The 23,016-nt window shown below is 39.9% G+C and overlaps 1 protein-coding gene across 3 annotated transcripts in view; it reads left to right on the top strand.

Moving 5' to 3' along the window:
* Positions 1-21,606, top strand: part of LOC145259730 (3-hydroxyisobutyryl-CoA hydrolase, mitochondrial-like) — a 42,999-nt gene extending 21,393 nt beyond the window's left edge. For all 3 annotated transcript variants that reach the window (XM_080117428.1, XM_080117427.1, XM_080117429.1), the window contains exons 9-13: positions 1,534-1,679; positions 3,062-3,148; positions 13,121-13,276; positions 15,438-15,576; positions 21,320-21,606. In XM_080117428.1, coding sequence (XP_079973554.1) covers positions 1,534-1,679; positions 3,062-3,148; positions 13,121-13,276; positions 15,438-15,576; positions 21,320-21,441 — 650 coding nt within the window. In that variant the 3' untranslated portion in view covers positions 21,442-21,606. The remainder of the gene's footprint in view (positions 1-1,533; positions 1,680-3,061; positions 3,149-13,120; positions 13,277-15,437; positions 15,577-21,319) is intronic.
* The last annotated feature ends 1,410 nt before the right edge of the window (positions 21,607-23,016 follow it).

Raw genomic sequence — 23,016 nt, 5'->3', positions numbered from 1 at the left:
ATATAAATTATACAATTAATGAATTTGATAAGAAAGTATAATGCATGGATTTTTATTTATAATTCAATATAGGCCGCTTCATTATTTTATTTTATATATATATATTTATATATATATATATATATATATATATATATATATATATATATATATATATATATATATATATATATATAAAATAGCAGTAAGACCCGACATTGCCCAGGATTAAATAATGATTAATGAATGTTTCACACTCCCATATTTTTATTATCAAAATCAGTGAAACTTGATTGCCTGCTCTAGTTGGGGACCCATCATAGTGTATGTTCTTCAAGATCTCCTGAATAATTGTTTGGTCTATTAAGACAAAAGCAGCACTGGGATCTCCTTGCATTTTACAGATCATTTGAAAGTTGCCATAAAAATCCTTTTAGAATCATAATTTTTATATTTCTGAAATATTTTAGATGAGGTATGATGATTCATATTATCTGGATTATTCAGACTACTGTTTTCATATTTAGCCAACCACACTCATTTTAGAATTAATGTTGGAAGCAACACTTATGGGCATAATTTGATCTCTGAATTGGAGCTCAATCTAAAATATATTCAACATATGAAACAGTAAAACTTGTTGAAGAAACTACTGGAAACATTTGTGTATCAGGAATTTTTCTGTCTAAATCTGGACTCTGCACAGAATTTTTAATGGAACTCTTTATTTAATTAATGGGGATAACAAAGTTTCACTCTATCAGCCCTGATTAGACAGAAGTCCTAAGTAATTTACAATTGTATTTTGTGTGTCACCCGCACTTCAATATCCAGAAGTGTGTAACGTATAACTGAATTTTACCAAGTACTTTATAATTGCTCCATGGATCTTAGCAAGGACTCATATTGTAGTGGATAAAGAATCCAGAGTTTGGCAGAAAGATTCTCGATTCGACAAGATACTGGTGCATCTACTACTAGCCGCTCCCTTTTGGGTAGGGTCTAAGAAAGAATTTCCAATCTAATAGGTCCCACTTTGTCAACTAAGCTCCAGTCCCTGTCCCATCACTGCAATGTTGCATCTATGTGCCTGTTTTACAAATATTTTAATGGAATGTGTTCTGATGAACTTTTTTCACTTGTACCCCCTCAACGTACATATCCCCAACAAACCCGCTTAGCAATAAGATCTCACCCCTTCACTGTTGTTGTCCCTAAATGCCAGAAAGCTTTCTATTCTAATAATTTTTTCCCTCGAACAGCTAGACTTTGGAATTTCCTTCCTGCTGCCTACTTCCCTCGCTGTACTGATATGCAGAAGTTTAAATGTAACGTAAACCAACATCTTGTTGATCTTTCCTAGGCATGGTCCCAAATAGTAGCCCCTTACGTCCAATGCCTTGTTTGGGTTGTAGGTGAGTAAAAAACAAAAAAAAAAACCGATACGCTTGAAGAAGATCACGCGTTACATCGATCAAAACGTGCGAATAATTCAAATAATGCAGACATTTTTTTTAATATTCATTTAAGAATTAAATTTTTTTTTCTTTTTAGGACTTTTCCCAGATGTCGGCGGCAGCCATTTTCTCTCAAGATTATCAGGGAAACTGGGTCTTTTTCTATCTCTCACAGGTTTTCGGCTAAAAGGCCGAGATGTTCTTAAAGCAGGACTAGCAACTCACTTTGTGGAAAAGAATAAGGTGAGATTTCTGATTAAGATGTGACCGGATATGATGATTGGTAAAGCAATGAAACCAGTGGCGGCTCGTGGCTAAGATTATTTGGGGGGGGGGGGGCTGCTTCATAAAACCATGTTTTTTTTAATATGCACATTTTTAACTTAGCCATTTAACTTGTTATCACGGTTGACGAGAAAGAATTTTTGGATTTTTAATTTTTAAATTCAGATGAACATATTTCAGCTCAAACAAAAAAGTTATTATTCAAAATAAACACCATCAGAATCAACACACAACGCAAAACAAGTTTATTTATGCCAGTAATGTAAAAATCTTGTGTTCTGGTGCCAATGAAGTCACTGAAGGTATTTTTGATATCGTTTAGTTTTTTTTTTTCATGCAGAAAGTTGTCAAGATGATGCTTGATAAAGTGGTAATCGATAGGTGAGAGGTCTGGAGAGTATGGCAGATGAGGCAGAGTTTTGGAGCCCAATTCGTTCAACTTTTGCAGGGTCAGTTTAGCAACGTGTAGTCGGGCATTGTTGTGGAGGAGAATTAGGCCTTTTCTGTTAACTAATGCTGAGTGTTGTCAAAGTTTCTGATGCATCTCATCTATTTGTTGACAGTACATTAAAAAAAACTGTAATGTATGAGACCGGTCACAGACCAAACAGTCAGCATGACCTTCTTTTGGTGCAACTCTGGTTTCAGGAAGTGTCGTGGAACTTTGTCTATGTCTAACCACTGAACTGAGCATAACCAGTTGTCATAAAGAATCCACTTTTCATCGCAAGTCACAACCCGGTTGAGAAACAGGGTCTTGTTACATAAAAGAAATGAAGATGAAACTTCATAACAGTGTTTCTTTTGATTGTCGTTCAATTCGTGAGGAACTCATTTATTAAGTTTTTTGGGTCTTTCCAATCTCTCTCAAGTGGTTGGAAATCATCATATACATTACGTCTGATTCAGAAGCAAGTTCTCGAACAGTTGTGCGTGGATTGGCTTCGACTAAAACTCTTAATTGATCATTGTCAAAAAGCAAATTAACTCCTCGTTAATTTGCCATTCAAATTAAACAAAGATGGCGACAATTTTTCACCTGCTAACACAATTAAAAGTGCTTTGTTTAATAATTCAGTAATATTCATGTAATTTCGATTGCATAATTTGGAAGCTACCATTGTAACTTATTAGAATTGACAAAAAAATCAGTTGAAACCATTGTTTTTTTTATCTAAAAACTCCGATAAAATAAAATTTAAAAGCAGAAACTTTACAAACTTTTTAATATTCAGTATAACTATGTTTCGATGAAATAAAATTTAGAAACAGAAACTTTACAAAGTTCGATAAATAAGAATGAGATTTTAAACCAAAGATTTTTTTTGTCTTCTTTTCAGTTGGAATCGCTGGAGAGCGCTTTGCTGGATTTGAAATCTCCAGATCGAAAGACAATCGCTGAAGTACTCCAAGATTTCCAAACTCAGGTATGAATTCTGTGTGTAAAAGAAAAATTGGTATTTCTGCATTTGCTGTTTTCATGAAGTTTCTAGAGTGCGCCTGGACGCTTATGGGAATAACCGGAAGCGGACGATTGTGAACATTAAGCCCCTACAAGAAAATTATAATATTAAACAAGAAAAACATGAAAATATAAAAAAATAAGATTAAAGACATCTATCTAACCCAGCCCTAAACCCTAACCCTAACTAACCCAGCCCTAAACCCTAACCCTAACCTGCATGGTGTAAATTATTTTTTTACTTTTTATATTTGTCTATATATAACCCTATGGGCTGTGTCGCCTGTTGCCGGAGGCAGAGTTGGGCCGCACCTTAAAGGTAACTCCATTCCCGACGGCTCGGGGTTACATTTTTTAAAATAAAATAAAATAAAATTCAATAAACTTGTCAAATAACATTCAATAACCTTGCGTCTGGACCCTTCAAGTTTCCCACGACTTTTAATCTTCTTCAAAACTTTTTTGAGAGCATTTAACTCTGGAACTCCTTGCGAATTAAAAGTCTTTAAACTGGAGAAAACTTATTCATAACTCCTTGGTTTGATCATCTAGTTTTTATCTTTGTCTTCATCTTTTCTTCGTCTAGTGGTTAGGACCTTAATAACTATGCCAGACGCTCGCTGGTTGCTGGAACTCATCGCTTTTCTACTTGAACATGCAACTCGTGCATAACCCTAAGTTCATGTGGCAGTTCTGCTCTCATGATGGCTGGTCGGGAACACTACCACAAGGGTACTTCGGCTGGTCGTCTGATGTTGGACATTGAGGAGGAGGTCCCCTTTCACAAGCAGGTGCATCGTTCTCGTCTGCTGCATCTTGAAACATCGGTCTAGGGAAGAATTCATTTCACAACCATAGGTAAACAACAAAAGAAATCACAAAGGCAGTCTTTTTAGAAACATTAATTATTCAACGTTGTTACAGGTACAGTCTCAGCTAGGAGCCTTTATAAGCTTGGTAAATCAGACTGACTTCTGGGTGCAGGATTATAATGATTTAGATTAAGTTTTTTTTTCAGCCAGGTCGTCAGACATTATGCCCGACGACCAGGTTGTCAACGAATTTCCTCACTGACGAATTCTCCTGAACTGGCCAAAAAAAATGTCTTTATATTATCTCTATAACTTCTAGTTTATGCCCCCTTTCTATTTGGGGCTTTGTCTTTCTTTCTCTCTCTCCGTCTCTGCCTCTATCTGTCTTTCTGTCTCTCTCTCCCTCTCTGCCTCTATCTGTCTGTCTCTCCCTCTCTGTCTATCTCTCTCTCTGTACCCTTTACCATTACTCGAGGGAAAGGTTTCCCAAAAACCATATGTATAAGGTAGGATAAGTGAACCGGTCATCATAGTTAACCCTATTTCCAAAGTGATTTCACGGTCAATACAATAATTAAAACCACTCGACAGTTTATCTACTGTACTTGATTCTCTATTAAATATTATATTGTACCTAATATATAGTACTGATTTCAAAAATTTAAAGAAAATAACTTCAATTGCTCCTCTTAATTGTGTAGAGCTTCTACTATATTGATAGGTTTACTTTAAAAGCAAAATATTCTTTTTTAGCTCATTTATTTTTTAGTTTATTTATTTTATATATATATATATATATATATATATATATATATATATATTTAGTAATGTGATTGATAATTTAAAAATCAAATTATAATTAAATTAAAAATCCGTTTCATAAGAAGGAACAACAACAAAATCAATTATTTGTACGATCGTTTCGGAAAACAGTATATATATATATATATATATATATATATATATATATATATATATATATATATATATATAATACTAGCAGGCTGTCTGGCATTGCTTAGTCGTAAAATATGATATTTTGATTAATTTAGATTTCGTATTTATTATTTTATTATATTCAACCAAATATATAGCAATGATTTAAAAAGTTTTTTTTTAAAAATGACACTTGCGCCACCACTGAGAATCGAAACAAAAACGTTTACTTTTGCCTTTGATGTTAATGCCTGAGCTATGAAGACATGTTTGCTGCAACGCTAAAAATTAAAACATGAGTCAATAGCTATTGCGTTATGCATGCATATCTGTAATGCTGTTGTTCGACCCTCACCTCACAAATTCCAGTTTTTTTAATTTTCACATTTTTGCACTGACTTTCCCAGGCTAAAACCCAAATATAAAGTTTTGCATGGGTTTGAATACTCTATATATTAAATTTCATGTCTGTAGACTAAAAACTGACAGAGGAGTTTGGTAGGCAAAATTTTTTAAGCAAATATATATGTGCATGCATAAATATATATAAAAAGAGGTTTGTGTTTACTATAACCTTTTTATGCAAATATCACACAAGTATAAATCATGTAGAATATCTGCATGAATACAATTACACGTAAAAGTTAACTAAAGATGATCATCCCATAAGAAAACCAAAAAAAACTAATAGGGAATTAATTAAAATGAATGTTTAAAAGAGTATGCAAATTAGTTAGATCTTTTGCAGATGAATGCAATTCTATGACTCATATATAACACAGTTGTATTTTCTTTTTAAATAAATAGAAAATAGGGTTGAGTTCGGCTGTGTTTTCGTTTTGCTGCTGTCCAGAGACCGGCTGCCGGTCCCTGTTGGGCGGGTGAGCCTTGTTTTTATTTTTCTGCCTCCCCGCGAGGCCATTATTGACTGTCTTGTTTACGAATTATTTCAGGTTGTCTCTTTTTCCGACTCGACCGGTCTGCGTCTGAGGTGGTTGTTCGAAGTCATATCCAACGGAAACTTCAGCCGGGCCAACCGGGAAGAAGACGCAGAGGAGGAGGGTAACTTGGCCGGGCTCCGGTGCAGACATGTCTAGCCCGGGGTCCGAAGCCACCTCTGAGCACAGGATTAGGCCTTGGAAAAAAAAAATTCTACCGCCACGTGGTCCGAGTTCCGACCCCCCGCCTAACCCGGTTTCTGGCGTTCGTGTCCCCGACACGCCCGCCGGTTCAGGCCCAGTAGACAGACCACTAGGATGGATTAGTGTTGACCCCCGCACAAAACTCGGTGTTGTCCCCCGCACCGCTAATTTAGGGGAATCGTTTGCGTTAGGCAGCGACTCTCACGTAACTAGTCGTACTGCTGTTCCCGGCAGTAATAGTAGTAGCAGTAGATTTAGGCCAGCTGAAAGAGGTGTTCCGACTCGGTGGAATCACCCGAGGAAGAGGGCTTTAACTGTCAGCCCTCCCGCCCATGGGAGAACGGACCCCCTAGGGTCGGGAATTAAACCAGCAACCTCTGGAGATATCTCAATATGGAGAAGCACCGAGTCGGAACAGACGTTTTCGAACGGGTTGCCAAACGACAGGGAAGATGCCATTAACATGTTAACGCTTTTAGACGAACAGTTGAACGCCGCGAAGCAAGCCGACATAGAATTTAGTAGCAGCGACAGTAGCGCTGATGAATGCAACAGACAAGAACTGCTACTACGACAAGCGAGAAAGTTGCGTCAACGAGAAAGAAAGGGGGCTGCTCAGACTGAAAGAGAGAATGGGGCAGCTAGTGCCACAGCCACAAAAGAACCGGCACTGACCCCTAAACCGTCGTCCCCAAGGGAGAAGCCGGGAGAGTGGCCGACGTTGCCAGGGAGTTCACAAACAATAGACTCGTCCGGTTCTATTATTGCCCCGGGACAGAAATCACCGCTGTTAACAGTGTCACAAACGATAATATCAACACCGCAGACGGCCGCGGCGGCAGTGGTAAAAGACTGGGGCCCCCAGTCGCAACTAACTCCCGGGGATTACCGCCGGTTATTCGATACAAAATATAAGGATTTGACCGACGGAAATGTTATTAGAGTAGAACCGAAAACTATGAAAGAACTTTCAAAGAGAATAATATCGTTAGTCTCCATAGACACAAAGAAACGAGCGCTAACCGGTGTGCCGAAAGACGACATGGCGAAAATTCTGGGGGAATTAAATATCCCCGCAACCTATATCTGCCGTAGAAGCTATGCAGTGTGGGATTTACTACTGCCCAAAGAGGAAGACGCCGCCAATATTTTCAAATCGGAACACACGTGGCGACATATTCGACTTAAGCCGGAATATTTAAGTAAGACGCGGACGAACGTGTCTATTTTGGGAGTCCCCTGTATTCTCGGCCCTGAGCAATTAGGGGCCTTTATGAGTCAATATGGGGACGTAGAGTCCGTCATTCCTGTCCGTGGTCCCCGTAACCTTATGGTAGGGGACTACAACCTAAAAATGCGTGTTGACAAGGAAGGATTACAAAACATCCCCCCCATGCTCAGGTGCGACATATGGTCGATGAGCATTATAGTAGAAGGTCGCAGGCCCCACTGTTGGAATTGTCAACAGCAGGGCCATATGGCACGGGAATGTCCGAAAAGAAACCCACAGACAGTAGTAGTAGTAGCAAAGCCGGCGGCAGTGGTACCAGCAGCCCCTGAGAAGCTAACCGGAGGGGGCAAAGAAGCAACAACGTCGGACGGCTGGACTACAGTGGTAAAGAAGAATGGCAGAACCACCAAGACCCCCTCCACAAGAGAGCAGCCCCCTGAGGTACAAGGTCAGCCGGTTCCCACAGTGTCGTCAACGGTCTCTTCCACCAACGTTACCACTAAAGAAGTTGTTAGCGGCCAGAAAAGAATGCATCCGGTCTCCTCGTCTGACTCAGAAGGGGAGCACAATAAGGAAACGGCTACTGTGATAGAGTACCAAGTGCCGAAAAAGGAAACTAAAAAGAAGGCGAGAAAAAACAAGGAGGCAGGGTCCCGTTCCCCGTCCCCTATGAATGTAGAGAAGACTGTCTCTACGGTGCAGCCACCCAAAACCCCTACCCTAACCTCATCGGCTGAACCAAAATCCCCATCCCTTTTCGATACCCCCCCAACCGGTGCCCGCTCGTTGTCCCGGGAGAAGCCGGCGACAAAAACCAACAGCGGTAGAAGAGCCGCCTCTGTATCTCCTGTAAGGAGTGAAAAGACGAAAAAGCTCCCCTACCTTCCTGGAGACCGGATTTGCGAAGTAGACCCCCTTCACGCTGACACGTATATAACACAGCGCCATAGAGGCCTGATTAAGCCGCTTAGAGAAATGAAAATAATCGACGGGAAAAGTGTTACCAACCCTAAAAACTTCCCAGACGCCCCCCTAGTCATGACCTTTGTGCGCCATACAAAAACTGGACGCACGAAGGCCATGTGGAATATGATCGACGACGCCAGGGGGGCGATTCCAGATTTAAAGTTGGTGGAAGAGAGGCATGACTCCCTCGATCAGCTGGCGCCGAGATGCGAAGGTAGGGTTCCTATTTACGTCCACCCTTGTTTGTATAGGGCCCTTAAATTAACGTTTCCCCTGGATGTCGGAGGTATTGCGCGAGACGGACGAGTAACGTCCGAGTTGCTTTCGGGCAACCTCGCCCAGTCCTGCGGCACCCTTTCTAGCAAAGACTTTAGGTCGGTGGTTGCGGATATCTAGACACAATGGCCACGTCCTTGAGCTTGTGTAGTTTGGACGTTAGGGGCATGAGGTGCCGAAGCAAAGCCGCTAGGGTACTGAGGGACCTCATGTCGATGAATATAGATGTGGCTGCGTTACAGGAGACTCACTACGATTGCGTTGACGATCATCGGGTGCTGGAGGGGCATTATGATGTCTTTTCAACATACGGTGATAGTCAAAGTAGGGGGGTTTCTTTGTTAGTTAGGCGCACCCTTTCTGCAACGGTTAGCATTGTTCACGCGGATGCTGATGGTAGACTGATCGTGGCCAATGTTGCCGTGGCAAATAGAGCGTTTCGAGTCGTCGTGGTGTATGCGCCCAATTGCGTACGGGAGCGGGTTTCCTTTTTCCGGCGGTTGGAGGTGTTTCTCGGGGGTTCGGAACGGTTAATACTAGTGGGTGATTGGAATGCCATCCTTGACCCCAGGGCAGATAAGGTGGGCGGGACTAGCGGGACGGATGGGTGTGAAACCAGTCTGTCGGACCTGATGGCTAGATGCGATCTGGTAGACAGGTATCGGGTGGATCACCCGGGGCGGGAGACGTGGACGTGGCTCTCTAGCAGGCCTTCCGCTTCAAGTACTTACTTGGATCGGTTGTTAGTTAGAAGAGGCAACATAGAATACATATCTTGTCCCACGTTCCACTGGTTAGGCCACTCTGACCACAAACTACTTGTGGCCAGGTTAGACTTAGATAGCAACCCCAAGTTAGCTGGGTACTGGAAGTTAAATACCTCCCTACTGGAGATAGGTGACTTTCGGGAAAGGCTAACTAAACACATACAGAAGGGATTAGTGGGGGCGGTTACCGGGAGTAAGTGGTGGGTAAACGCCAAATCTAGCATTAGAGACTTCTCTGTCAAATATGGCCAACGCCTCGCGCTAGATAGGGCCAAGGCAGAGAAGCGTCTAGAGGATAGACTATCCCGGGCGGTGGCTGGGGGGGATTCCCTAGAAATAGGGTTAGCTAAGGCGGATCTGAGTCGTTTGGCTAGCGAGCGATATCAGGGCCAGGTAGTTAGGGCTAGAATTAAAAAGATGCCCAACGAAGCTGTGAATGTTGACAAAGCCGAACGAGTCTATTCGCTCGGGCGCAAATCGGATAACTACATTCGTAAAATTCAGAGCCCGGAAGGGGACTCCTTAGTGTCGGCTCGAGGGATTTGCGAGCGGTTTCGAGTGCACTTTGAAGATCTCTTTGCGCAGCTGTCCAGGCTCCGCGTCCAGGAGTTTGGCAACTATTTGGCTGGATCGCCCCGCCTGGAGGCGGCCCGAGCGGCTGGTTGCGATGGTCGGGTTACAGAGTGTGAGGTCATAGCTGCTATGAAGCAGGTCGCCTATAACAGATCACCAGGACTGGATGGACTACCCTATGAACTTTACTTGAGGATGTCGCACATGTTTGTTCCGATTCTGACGGGTGTGTTTAACCACTGGTTTGACACGGGATCTATCCCGAGTCAGGTTACCAAAGGAGTGGTCACACTTCTGAAGAAGAACAACACACATGTTGGGGGGATAGATGATTTTAGGCCAATCACGTTGCTGAATACGGATTTAAAAATCCTGGCCCGAGTGCTGGCGAATCGTTTGCAGATTGTTATCGCTGACTTGGTCGAACCGGATCAGAATTACGCTGTGAAGGGAAGATCAATTCAAAATAATTTGCATTTGATACATACAGTCATAGAAAATTTAGAAGACGACACTGAAGCCGCGCTGATTAATTTGGATCAGTCCAAGGCGTTTGATAGGGTGGATCATCGTTTCCTGATGGCTGTTTTAGAGACCGCCGGATTTGGATCCGGCTTCTGCAGATGGATTTCCATTTTGTACGCTCGGCCGACGGCAGTTGTGCAGGTCAACGGGGTGCGGTCGGCGCCGTTCGCGGTTTCTCGGTCGGTGCGACAGGGGTGTCCGTTGTCGCCCTTGCTGTATGTCCTCGTGCTGGAACCATTCCTTAGGAAAGTGAGGACCAGGGTGGCTGGACCGGCCCTGCGCGGAATTGCTCTTCCTGGCGGTGCGCGAGCCAGGGTTTCCGCGTTTGCCGATGATGTCACCGTATTTGTTTCGAGCGTCGTTGATATTATTACGGTGATTAAGGCTCTCAAGCGTTATGAACAAGTTACAGGGGCCGTAGTCAATCTCAGCAAATCCGTTGGCCTGAGGTTGGCCGCTTGGCGGGGCTCGAATGCTTTGCCTGGCGCATTTGTCTGGACGGATGGCCCGGTCCGTATTCTGGGTGTTTGGTTTGGACCCGGTCTATGTCTAGATAAGAACTGGTCGGAAGTACAGAGCAAGGTCGAAGCGTCTGTCAGGGTTTGGCTTCGAAGGGGATTGTCCCTTAAAGGTAGGGCGGAGGCATGCGCCACTTATGTGTTTCCGCTGATCCTTTACCGATTGGCTGTACTTCCTCTGCCTGCGGTCCGCATGGCGGCCTTAACGCGTGCGCTTTTCTTACTGTTGTGGAATGAGCGACGGCCGCTTGTCCGTAGACAGGTCTGCACTCAACGTCTTGAAGATGGGGGCCTGGGGATGCCTGACCTGGCTAGCCACAAAAATGCCGAAAGGTTGGCGTTCCTGGGTAGAACTCTGATTGAGGAGTCTGATTGGGGTCCCGCGGTCGGTGCAGCTTTTCCCGACCTTATCCCCAATCATTTAATTGAATGCCAAAGAAGGCCGAGAGGGCAATCAAGATTCTTCAACGAATGCCGAAATGCGCTTAGAGCGATGCCAGGGTCCTTGGACCTTGCACAGCCTAGAAGGGCATTATATCGGGGATTAGTGGTGGGGACCGCTTCGGACCCGCTTGGGGAGCGGCTGCAGCTGTCGGAGGGGGAGGTTCGCTCTCTGTGGAATTGGGCGCCAGGCCGGGGATACCTTAACAATTCCGAATTTTCCCTGACCTGGCGATTGGTTAGAAACGCTCTACCCCTCAATGACATATTGTTTAGAATTGGTATGGTATTTAGTCCCTTTTGTCCACGGTGCGACGAAGATAGCTTAGAAACCGTAGAACATGCTTTTTATACTTGTTCCAAGCTCCGTGAATTCTGGGAGTATGTCAGTGAGGTCACGGCTCGCATCGTCCCCGATCAGGTGACGATCCTGAATTTAGCATCCGTTGTCTACAACGCAGATCCCTTGTGGCCTAGGGAGGAACGAATGGTGTTCCTAGCGACCTTGGCCGTAGCTAGACTGGTAGTGTGGGTTTCACGCATAGAGATAGGGCGTGGGGGGGAGCCACCTTCTCATCGGGATCTGATTTTGTATTTTAAACACCAACTTAAAATCAGAATCAGATGCGATAGAAGGAGGTTATCTCGCTCACAGTTTAGTAGGAGGTGGATTCACACTGCTAGTTTATGTGCGTTTGTACGAAACAAGCTTGAGTACGTGTTCCCTGCCTAGGCATGGCACACGCCGACCGTAAAAGCAACCCCCAGACCAGATCAAGATAATCCCGTAGTGGATCAGTCCCTTAGCTAGTTGGTATAAATGAGTTCCATGTCCCCAATTTTTATTTTTAGGTGTTAGGATACCTCCAAAGAAGCCCAGTCCTGATAATTTATTTTAGTCCCAACCCGTCCCGATGTTATTTTTCTTGGAGGTCACCGAATATCCCTTTCCCCCCCTCCTTTATTTTGTCCGTAGCTGTGCCCACTCCCTCTTAGGAAGTGCTCCCTTGTTTTCGGCCGATACCGGAAAACAGGAAGCATTTCAAAATCAAATAGGTAAGGGTGGGTCAATACTAACACATTCACCGTTTAACGTTTTATTTGGTTCATTTATTTTTTATTACTGTTATTTTTCTTTATTTTGGGGTGTTTTTAAGGCTCTCATTATCCCCGCCCATCATCCGCATATATCATACACATCACAATTTCATCCGCATATATCATACACATCACAATTTCCATTTTGTCATTATTTCATTGTAAATATAAAGTCAAAAAAAAAAAAAAAAAAAAAAAAAAAACATTGTATATAATTTTATTGTTAAAAAAAAAAAAAAAAAAAAAAAAAATTGTACATATTGTCATCTGGGGCTTTAAGTAGATCCAACTCCTAGAGTGAATGCGGTATTGTGGTGATTGCAACTAGTGATAGGGAATAGACAAGTGGACGACCCCCGACACCCATCTTCCCCCCCACACCCTTTTTGGCCTCATGCCACATTTAAAAAGAATTAGTTGCCTGTTTTATATAATTTTAACCCTAAAATTCTGTAAAATTTGTGATTTTTCTTCTTAAATAAATATTTAAATAAATAGAAAAAGGGGTTTTTAATATGAATATCAGTACACAAATAAGAACAAATTTATAAGAGTATATATATATATATATATATATATATATATATATATATATATATATATATATATATATAGTTCAAGTGTTTAGTAAGATTTAACTTTGTATTTCCAGAGCAAAACAGATGAAGATAAAGATTTTGTTCTTGATCCTCATCTGGAGAAAATCAACAAATTATTTGGAGGAGAAACAGTGGAAGATATTTTTATTAGACTGGAGAAAGACGGCTCAGAATGGTCGCTGAATCAATTGAATTTACTCAAGAAAATGGTAAGTCAAAATTGTTAATTTCTTCATCCTGAATATCAAAAACCAAACAATGGATTCAAGATCAATATTTTATTTCTAGGATAAAAAATATTTTTCTGCTTTTTAGAAAACTGTGACACATCAGATTAACCATTGAGCCAGAGTTAGATGACTTGAATTGGACCAGAGTTATATTATTTGAATCAGAAAAATGTGTTTGCAAAGTTAGTTAAATTTAAAATAATATAATTTTAAATAGTATAGAATTTAATATAATATGGAAACCATTAATGATAAATAATGGGAAAAAAACATATATATATATATAGAGAGAGAGATATATATATGTATAAGTAAATATATGTTAGTGTTGAGATGATTAATCAGACTCAGGAATCAAAAAAATCGGAACTTTTGGGAGTATCGGAATCAGAAAAATTTATGCCTATTTTCTGATGCAAAAAAAACAATTCTTTAAATTGTCTTTTTTATTTTATTTTGTTTAAAGCAAAATCTTCCACTGCTGGCAGTAATGATAAAATAATAAATATTCATTGATTTTCAAATACCAGTAAAACTAAAATCGATAGATCATCCCCCACAAGTGTATTTTGACGCTTGAGAAAATATCTGCATATTTAACGTGTTTTTACAGTAATCCGGAGAAAAATAACAACTCTTTAGTTAAATATTTGGAGATTTATAAAGAATTGGGATTGGAATTAGGAATTTGGTATGGAATCAGTAAAAATATTGAAATCGTCTTATCACTAATATATATATTGAAAAGTAACTCCCTATTCTAAAATGCATACAATTTATTTTTGAAATATAATTCATACAATTAATGAATATGAGTAGAAAGTATAATGCATAATATAATTCTAGCTGCCTTCATTATAAGAATTTATAGAATAAAGAATTAATGAAACATTAAAAACACTTTACAAAGAGTTAAAAGCGTATTTAATTTTCAAAAATGAAACACAAATTAAGTCGATTGTCCTTAATCCGCGAAGTTTCGAAAGAAATACTTTCCTTCTCATCAGAGGGTAGGAATTAGCAAAATGCAGAATCGGATTTTGCTTGCAAAGTGTTTAATGAAACTACAAGTAAGCCATAGAGCTTACTTGGTAAAAGTTTTTTAAAAAAATAGTGAAGCAGAGGGAATGGCGGGAAAAAAAAGAAAAGAAAAATGATTTCACATGAATGGATGGTCCAGTGAAGAGTAGAATATCCAATAATGGTAAAATCCAAGAAAAGTTGGTTAAAGTCCAGTATCCAGAAGTAAAAATCCAAAGGAATTGCATTACTGGAAGATATTTCGATGTCGTCCAAAAGGCAAAATTCCGTGAAATATTTCACAAATGGGTACAAAGAAAAAAAGAATGAGTTCAATATATTATTATTAAAAGAAAAATTGTGCGTAGAATGAAGAAATGGAGAGATTTCAAGACGCTTCTGCCGAGGCCGACTTTCTGAATACGAATAAAGAAACAGAAACGATGAGCAGTGATTGAGTTATTTTTAGAATAGAGAAGGCAATGTCACAATGACCCAGACAAAATAACATTGAAGTGGTGCAACATTACGGCAGAAAAAAGGGGTCAAATGAAATAGACAAGTAATGACTTTAAAATGAAATTATCAGCAGGAGTCACAAGATTGACGCAAATCAATTGCTTAGAATAAGTAGTCATAAGTTAGAAACAATCTATAATTTAAGGGCTATGAGTTTAATGTAGAAACGTCTATATCTAATAGATTGGGAAGGGTATTTAAAGTTGTGATTAAAAAAAAAAAAAATGATATAAAATAAATAAATAAAGATTTACAGGGGATGAAACAACATTTATGGGGAAGAAATTGACCGGCATCCACATGCTCCGCTATAAAGCAAAAACTGAGAACTGTACAAAAATAAATATATATTTATGCAAGTGTGCATGTTTGGCCAGTTTAGCTAAAATTTTCTCTAATTGTCTTTGAAAACTTTTCATTAATAATTATTGTTTTTCATCATTTTTTTATATTTTCATTACTGCAACATATATATAATTAAGTAGGTAGTATTACTTTGAAATCCAATATTTTCAATTTCGTTTTATAACGAAAAACCTTTTATTTTCACACAATTCAAATTTTAAGTGTTTACTTTTGTGACATTTTTTTTTTCTTTCAGTCTCCAACTTCTTTAAAAATCACTTTCCGACAACTTCTGGAAGGAGCTTCTAAAGACCTTGCTGGTTGCCTAAACATGGAATATCGTCTCGGTCAACATTGTCTTGAAGACAAAGATTTCTACGAAGGTGTCAGAGCAGGTGAATTCTGATTTGGTTTCTTTTAACCTCAACGGAGGAAAACTTAGCATTCTATTTTTGTTATCCTTCTTGAAGGTTAACATTAGTAAGTTTTGTGGAGGATTAAGTTTGTAGGGTTAGGAGAAAATGTTGTGGATGAGCTTGTTGTATGAAAGAAACGGTGGTAAGAGTTATGGATACATCTGCAGTTTACGGGACAGTGATATTTTTTATACAGTTTTCCAAATTAAATTCATTTTTCATGGTACGATCTTTTATCAAACTGTGAAGTGAAAGTACAGAACAGTCAGCAAAGCCCACTATCCCTCTCCCTATGTTAAGAATGGCATTGTAAATAACAACATTATTATTTCGACATGTTCCATAAACTGTATAAGTATCAAATTATGAAAACGGGAATGCAAAATATCTTGAGTCAGGATTTTGTATCTCAACCGGCCAAATCATGGATTGAGACGAAAAAAGAAACAGAACATCCGTCTGTTCATAAACGATAAAATAAATTTTAGACTGAAGTGGAAGTCATCAAACAACATATAAAGCACTCCGCGAGTGAAAACATGCAAGTGCAAAAGAAAATGTAACTGTTGTTGCACTATGATCGTCTTACACAGTGTCGCAGGTCAAGGTCGTCAGCACTGCAACAAAAAGTTCTCATACAAGGTGCCTTCAACAATTTTTTTCCGTATGGACACTTTTATTGATAGTACACACACATGAAACTCTCGTCCCCTTTAAAGTAATCTCCTCCAGCTGCAATCAACTTGTTGTACCGTTCCAACAACTTCTCGAAGGTCCCATAGAAGTCCTCTGTAAGGCCTCCAGAACCACTCTAAGACTGATGAAGAAGCCCAGGAGGCCATCTGAAGATGTGGTTACACACCAACAAAGCAATGTCGAACAGGTCTACAGTGTTTGCTGCTCATTTTGGTTCTGGCTACCCATCATTATCTTGGTTGCTGCGGACAATCGTGATCTGCATTCATCCAGATGCTGTGTGCTCTATAAGAGTTGGCTCAACCCACCCTGAGTTAATCTTGCTTAAGTTATGATAGCTCTATCCCTGCTTAGAGCACAAGGATATCTCTTCCGGTGTCCAGTTAAACTGCACTTTCCCATGTCCCTGAAGTCCGGCAATAGATTATATCATCTGTGTTTAATTATCTCAATCGAAGATATCCAGTACCCGTTTGGGTTGGATTTGCATTCCCATCGTGGCAGTGTAGAAGACTTGATCAGGAGAGAATTCAGAAAGTCTCAAAATTCCGTTTGATCACCTAGGTGGATCACTTAGTTTTAAAGCCGACAAAATAGTAATCCTTTGTGCAGCTACCCATTGCTTTCTACAAATAAAAGCAAACTGGATTAGAACAAGACACTGCAGGAGTACAGTTAACAAACACAGGTGGAGACAAATACTCCCTAATCTGCCCAAAATGCAAGAAACTCCTCCCCCTCCCCCCTATCAGGACATAGACCACCTGATCCTACACTTTCCAGTCACCCGATTAGAAGGAGGCTATGTGACAGCCCATCTATCTGGAGGTAATTTCTCAGACTGGCTAAAAGATAGCGGTATAGAGGTCTAACCCATGCACTACAACAACAACTACTACTACTACTTTAAAGGAAGACTATAACATCGGCATTAGACATGTAAATATACGCCAGTGGACCGTGTCTATCTAAAATTGACATGATGCTTTTTATGATGTTGGATCAAAAAATTTCATCTTGTTTTAAAAATATTTTTATTCATAACAATAAGAACCGTTGCTCTCTACAACTTGATTCCATCTGTCAACGAGCTTATAAATGCTGCGCACATAAAATTCTTTAAGCTTTGATGTGAAATATGAATTTAACTCGTGTTCAGTGTCCTCTCATGATGCTTACCTGAAATGGTTTTGTATTCCTCGAAACAAGTGATAATCCGAGGGAGGTACGGTTGGGAGAATATGCAGGATGGGGCAATGTTTCCCAACTAAATTCTCCCGAGAGATCTTTGATCAGTAGTGCTGTGTGAGGACGAACATTATCATGGCGCCTTTCTTGTTGACTAAAGATGATAATTTTCAGGTCAAAATGTGTGAGAATATTGCAAAAAAATATGAATTATGCTTTAATAAGCTGAAAGAAACGGTGCATATTCTCTCCTGATGACCCGATATTATCTGTATGATGAAATACCCCCCAAAAAACATGACTATATAAAGTTTACAAGTGAAAAAAAAACTAAGATATGCAAAAAACGATAAACACCATCATATACAAGGAAAAACTTAGATGAGGAAAGCCATAGAAAGATGTTTTCTCTCTTGATATTAACTTTATCCGAAACGGATTCCTTCACAAGTGAAAACAGCTGATAAACATCATTATATACAAGCCTATAAGGTAAGCTGTTTGTTTCAAAACAACATCTTCTGTTGTTCGCTTGCTTCATGGTGAGTTTCTGCTATTGTTCTGGTAGTAATTTTTATCTTAATATGTTGAAGCGATAAAATAATGTATAAAATAAAGTAGATTACATGCTCTTTCTTCAAATCGTCAAAAACTTTTGCACCGACCCAACAGAAAAAATTTGGTTTTCTCTAAAAAGCATGATGTTAATCTAAGACCGTTAAAATATATATATATATATTTTTTTTTTTTTACATGGTGGTCACCACTTATCAAGGTCCAGAAGCCACTCGAGGATAAGGGTTATTGCGTGTACAGTAATCAATGGGATAGTATCGTAGTAATCGTTAGTATTGGAGATTTGATAAAATGTCTTATTTAAGAGAGCCGTTTGTCAGGAATTTCTTTATGTTGGACTTGAAGACATCCAAGTTGTAGTCGGGTGGGAAACAGGCAAACGGAAGAGAGTTCCACAGTCGTGCACTTTTAAGAAAGAAGCCGAACCCCTGAGGCGAAGTTTGAAAATAAAATCGGCCAGCCAGAAGTGAAAGATATTTGAAAGTCGTCGAGCATTACGACGACGACGATGACGATGTAAGCAAAGAAAATAACGTTTTAATTAAGCGGGGGGGGGGGGATAAAACACAAAAAAAAAATAACGTAAGGCAAACGAGTGATTAAAACAGAAAAATGAACGAACGTTATGTGAAAAATGGCTTAAATAATACAGGGTTCAATATTTAAATTTAAAAAAAAAAAAAAAAAAAAATCTCACACCATGATTCGAACCCAAAACGTTTAGATAATGAACCAAGGCCTTAACTACCTGAGCTAAAGCGACTTCTTTAAAGTTTGTTTGGTTTATCAACTGTTTAAAGTAAATCAGGTCACGACGTCATGACGTCATCTGACGCATGCGTTGTTGACCCTCCCCCCTGTTGAAAATTGTCGATTTCGGGGTGAAAAAGTTAACGTTTTTCTCGTTTTCTGTCTAGACATCTCTCTCTCTCTCTCTCTCTCTCTCTCTCTCTCTCTCTCTCTCTCACTTCATCTGCCTTACTCTAAAGACTGGAAAATGGCGTCTGGCTGTTTTTATTTTAAAAAAAAACTTCGATCGTTAATATTTTTTGTAAGCGTTTTTTTTTTTACTTCACATGTTTGGCTTGGCTTTATTTTTCGTTTAACTATCGTATCTACCTATTTTGAATGTGGTAATAACTTTAGTAACGTTGCCATAGCGTAGAAGTTCATACTTTAGCTTTAATTTATTTTTTTTTTACCGATGACAACATTTTTAAATTGTAAATTCAGACCACCATTAGAGGTTGCTGACGTCAAGATCACGTGACATGACTCGGTGGGTTTTAAATACAAGTTGACCCAAAATAAACGGCCGCGTGTATACTTTATGTAGAAGAGTTGGCAGCCGTATTTTTTGGGGCAGTTATAAATCGATTTAAAAATATGTAATGTTTAACATTAAAATGTCACTTTGGGGGGGGGGGCCGGCAGAACATCGATCAGTTAACGCACTTCTGATGGTCACTTTGGGCCAATTTTTCGATATTTGTCGTCCGGAAGGTGGGGCTTTCATATGAGACCAAATTTGTGAATTTTTTTGTGTCTGTCGAAAGTTTTTAGCAGACACACAAACATACATACATACACACAAACATACACACATTTTCGCTTTTATATATATAGATATAGATTATATATTACTAGGAATAATTTACCTGCTGGACTAATTTGCAAAAAAAAAAAAATGATAATCATGATAATGATAATGTCGTTCATCAAATTCCATCCGTGTTTGTTTACAATATCACTTCAGCTGATATTTGGGTTTGACGATGAATGCCCTGGAAAAGTCATTTCTGATTAATGTTTGGTTTTAAAATATGCAAATAAAAAACTGCTTTGCAGCGATTTTAAATAGTACCTCTTCTTCTATCAGGAATTGAATTTATCAATAAGAAAAAATTAAAATAAAATGGTGAGGTACATTTCAGCTTCAACACAAGATCATTCGATCTGAAGTCAAATGGTCTACCACTAAGCTATGCTTCCAGATGTCAAAAAATCTGGGTTTTTCTCTAAGAAGGAATTATTTGTTGAGATTTTATTATCTCCCTTGCCTGTGCAACCTAAAATATTCCCCTGTTAAAATTCTTTTTTTATCTATAAGAAAGAAAGACAATTTTTGAACCGGATTTTTTCAATTTTCGATACTTAGATGCATTTCTGTATAAAACATATCTAAGAACACTGCCGAACATATAAATTACCTTTGTGTGAAATTTGCAAAAGATAGGTTCAGCAGTTTCGGAACTTATTAGGAAGGAGCTCACACACACACACACACTCATACACATGATGATTGCAACGTCTTGCCAGACGAGTGCCACTCCCTCAGACACTTAAAGTCCATGAGCCCAAATGCCTAAGGGAGTATCTGTACAAAAATGATGTTACAGAGTCTTAGCTTTGTACGACAGCTAAATCTCTCTCTCGGTTCAAAATGTTGAAATCCAGCAACAAACAAGAGCAAGATAGCCAGCAACAAATTAAACTGCAGACCAGCTTAATGCGGGTACTGGTCTCCCGCTTTATGTTTTTTTAAATCAGAGATTTGCTTCTCCTAGAAAGGTTGCCTTCACCATGGCTTACGGGAGCCCTCTCCACCCCAACACATATATACATACACTCAAATATACACGGTGCTAGTTGGCCGTTGACCCCGAAAAAGGGTTCATTCGCCCTTTGAAAGGTCTTGTTTTTAATCCTTCAGGGAGACTAGCCACCCTCCTCACCAAACAAGTCTGGTGGGGGAACCAGTTTAGTCGCCGGTGGCCCGACCATGAGGCAGGTAGTACTGGGTTACATGGTACCAGCAGCATATGACATGACCTGACATACACACACACACACATACATACACACATACACACACACACACACACACACACACATACACTCATACATACACACATACACACACATACACTCATACATACACACATATACACTCATACACACACACACACACACACACAGAATAGTTTTTATATAATAGTAGAGATTTTCACCTCAAACATTGCTACTTGGACATGAAGAAGTACTAATCGGGATCATATCTACAGAGGCAATAGGTAAGGAAACAGGGAGCAAGATAGGAACTCCAGAGGCAAACGGTTCAAGGAAAGAAGCTATTAGTCTGGGAAGTAAGTTATTCCTTGCATGTAAACGAAACACTAAAATATGCACTTGAGCGACAACCTCGTATGCATATTTTACCGCAAGCATGCATCATCATTTATTGTTTTTAATTGTTTTCCAGTAATCATCGATAAGGACCAGAAACCTTTATGGCAGCCGCCTTCAATCCAGGAAGTCACGGATGAAAAGATCAACTGGTATTTCTCCAGATTGACAGAAGACAAAGAATGGAAGCTTCCCTAAACGATGGAAATATTTTAGAGACTGGGGATTTGTTTTGAGAAATGAAACTAGATTAAAAAATAAAAAAGTTTTTATTTGTTTGTTTTTTTTGTATACAAAAAAATGAATAAGTTTATATCGCAGTTGGAATGGATGCAATGGATGAATAAAATTTTATTGTTTTTTCTTTTTCGTTTTCTTTTTTATTTTTGTTTTGGTCCCACCCACCCACCCCTCTTCCCGACAAAGGGGGGATTTGACCTAGTAATTCACTCTCATTCGTCTGTTCACACTTTTCTCAATAACCACACCGTGGATTTTTAAAGAATTTTGCACAAACATTAGTCATGGTGAAAGTAAATTTTTGTCAGAACAGATTTTCCAGGATAACTCTGGTTGCTCCCCCGGGGGGAGGGGGATTATAGGGGTATATGACGAGATCCCTGGCGACACCAGATGATCTTGCTTTTCAAATAGAGGAAGAGAAGATGGGAGAGGATGAGGTATGGTTAGGGGAGGCCATGCTGACACTTGGTCAAGGAAAAACAGATGTTTATGAGATTCCTGTCCCCAGAGAAGAAATAAAATATTTCAATGGGAAATAAATAGTTATCGCCTATCACATCAGTGCCAGGGTGGGGTTTTTAAGAGAAAGACAAACGAGAATTTGTTCCTATATCACGGCTGTTATATATCTGTTAACAATGGAAGGGTTGTTTTTGAAATCTCTGTTGAGCGAGATGAAGAGTGGGGGTAGGGGTCACCGCCGGGCATTGTTCGACCTGGGGTGACTGGTCATGCCTAATTGGTAATAAGTGGGGACCTCAGTGCCGGTGGGGTTGAGGTCTGGTAGAGATAAGCTCTAAAAGAAAAAGAAAGAATAACTCCAGAAAGGTGGAATGGGAATTTCTGATTTGATAAAAACGATTGGCTTTTAAGGGTCCTTTTTACTAGCTGGCATCGAGGCGTCCACATCGTTGTCACCCCGCCTGGGGGATGGGGGGGGGGCGAAACCCTCATAAGAACTAAGTTGAAAAGCTCTTGTTCTTAGCTGGGATATTAATTAGAGGAACTTGTCATGCAACCTGCATCATGAAGCTTGGATCAAGGAAGTCGACTTTTAAACAAGTGTAAAACGATTTATGAATAATTATTTTGTTTCGTTATATAAAAATGTCCCAGAGTTTTTCTTTCTTTCTCGATTGCCAGCCTGAATGAAGATGCAGATTATTTCAGGTATGCCCTAACGCCAGATGATGAAAGAGATAGACTGGATCCAGCACGAAGCCAGAGTGACGGCCGAAATCGACAATGTTGCCACACGGACTTAGGGTCATGCACATTTCGCGTGCCCTGAGCAGCAGAAAGATATTTTCCAGTGACCAGTGAGAGTCTGGTCACCCTTGAAGAGTCCACCACGAGACAAGTAAGAATGTAGCCCTGCTGGGTTGCATCTATGGTCCTGTGAGCCGGGAGCGACGAACACGGCCAGAAGTACATCACAAGTATGCTCCCGTGAACCAGGATAGCGATGGATGTGGCCCGGCCCTCAGACAGAGAGGGTATTAGGGTTATAGGTAAAATTGCCCCAAATCA

The sequence above is a fragment of the Euprymna scolopes genome, chromosome 35, assembly GCF_053919585.1.
Source record: "Euprymna scolopes isolate OS-2025 chromosome 35, ASM5391958v1, whole genome shotgun sequence".
Taxonomy (NCBI): Eukaryota; Metazoa; Mollusca; class Cephalopoda; order Sepiida; family Sepiolidae; genus Euprymna; species Euprymna scolopes.
The sequence above is the reverse complement of the archived record's forward strand: the minus strand, read 5'-3'. Positions and strand labels throughout refer to the sequence as shown.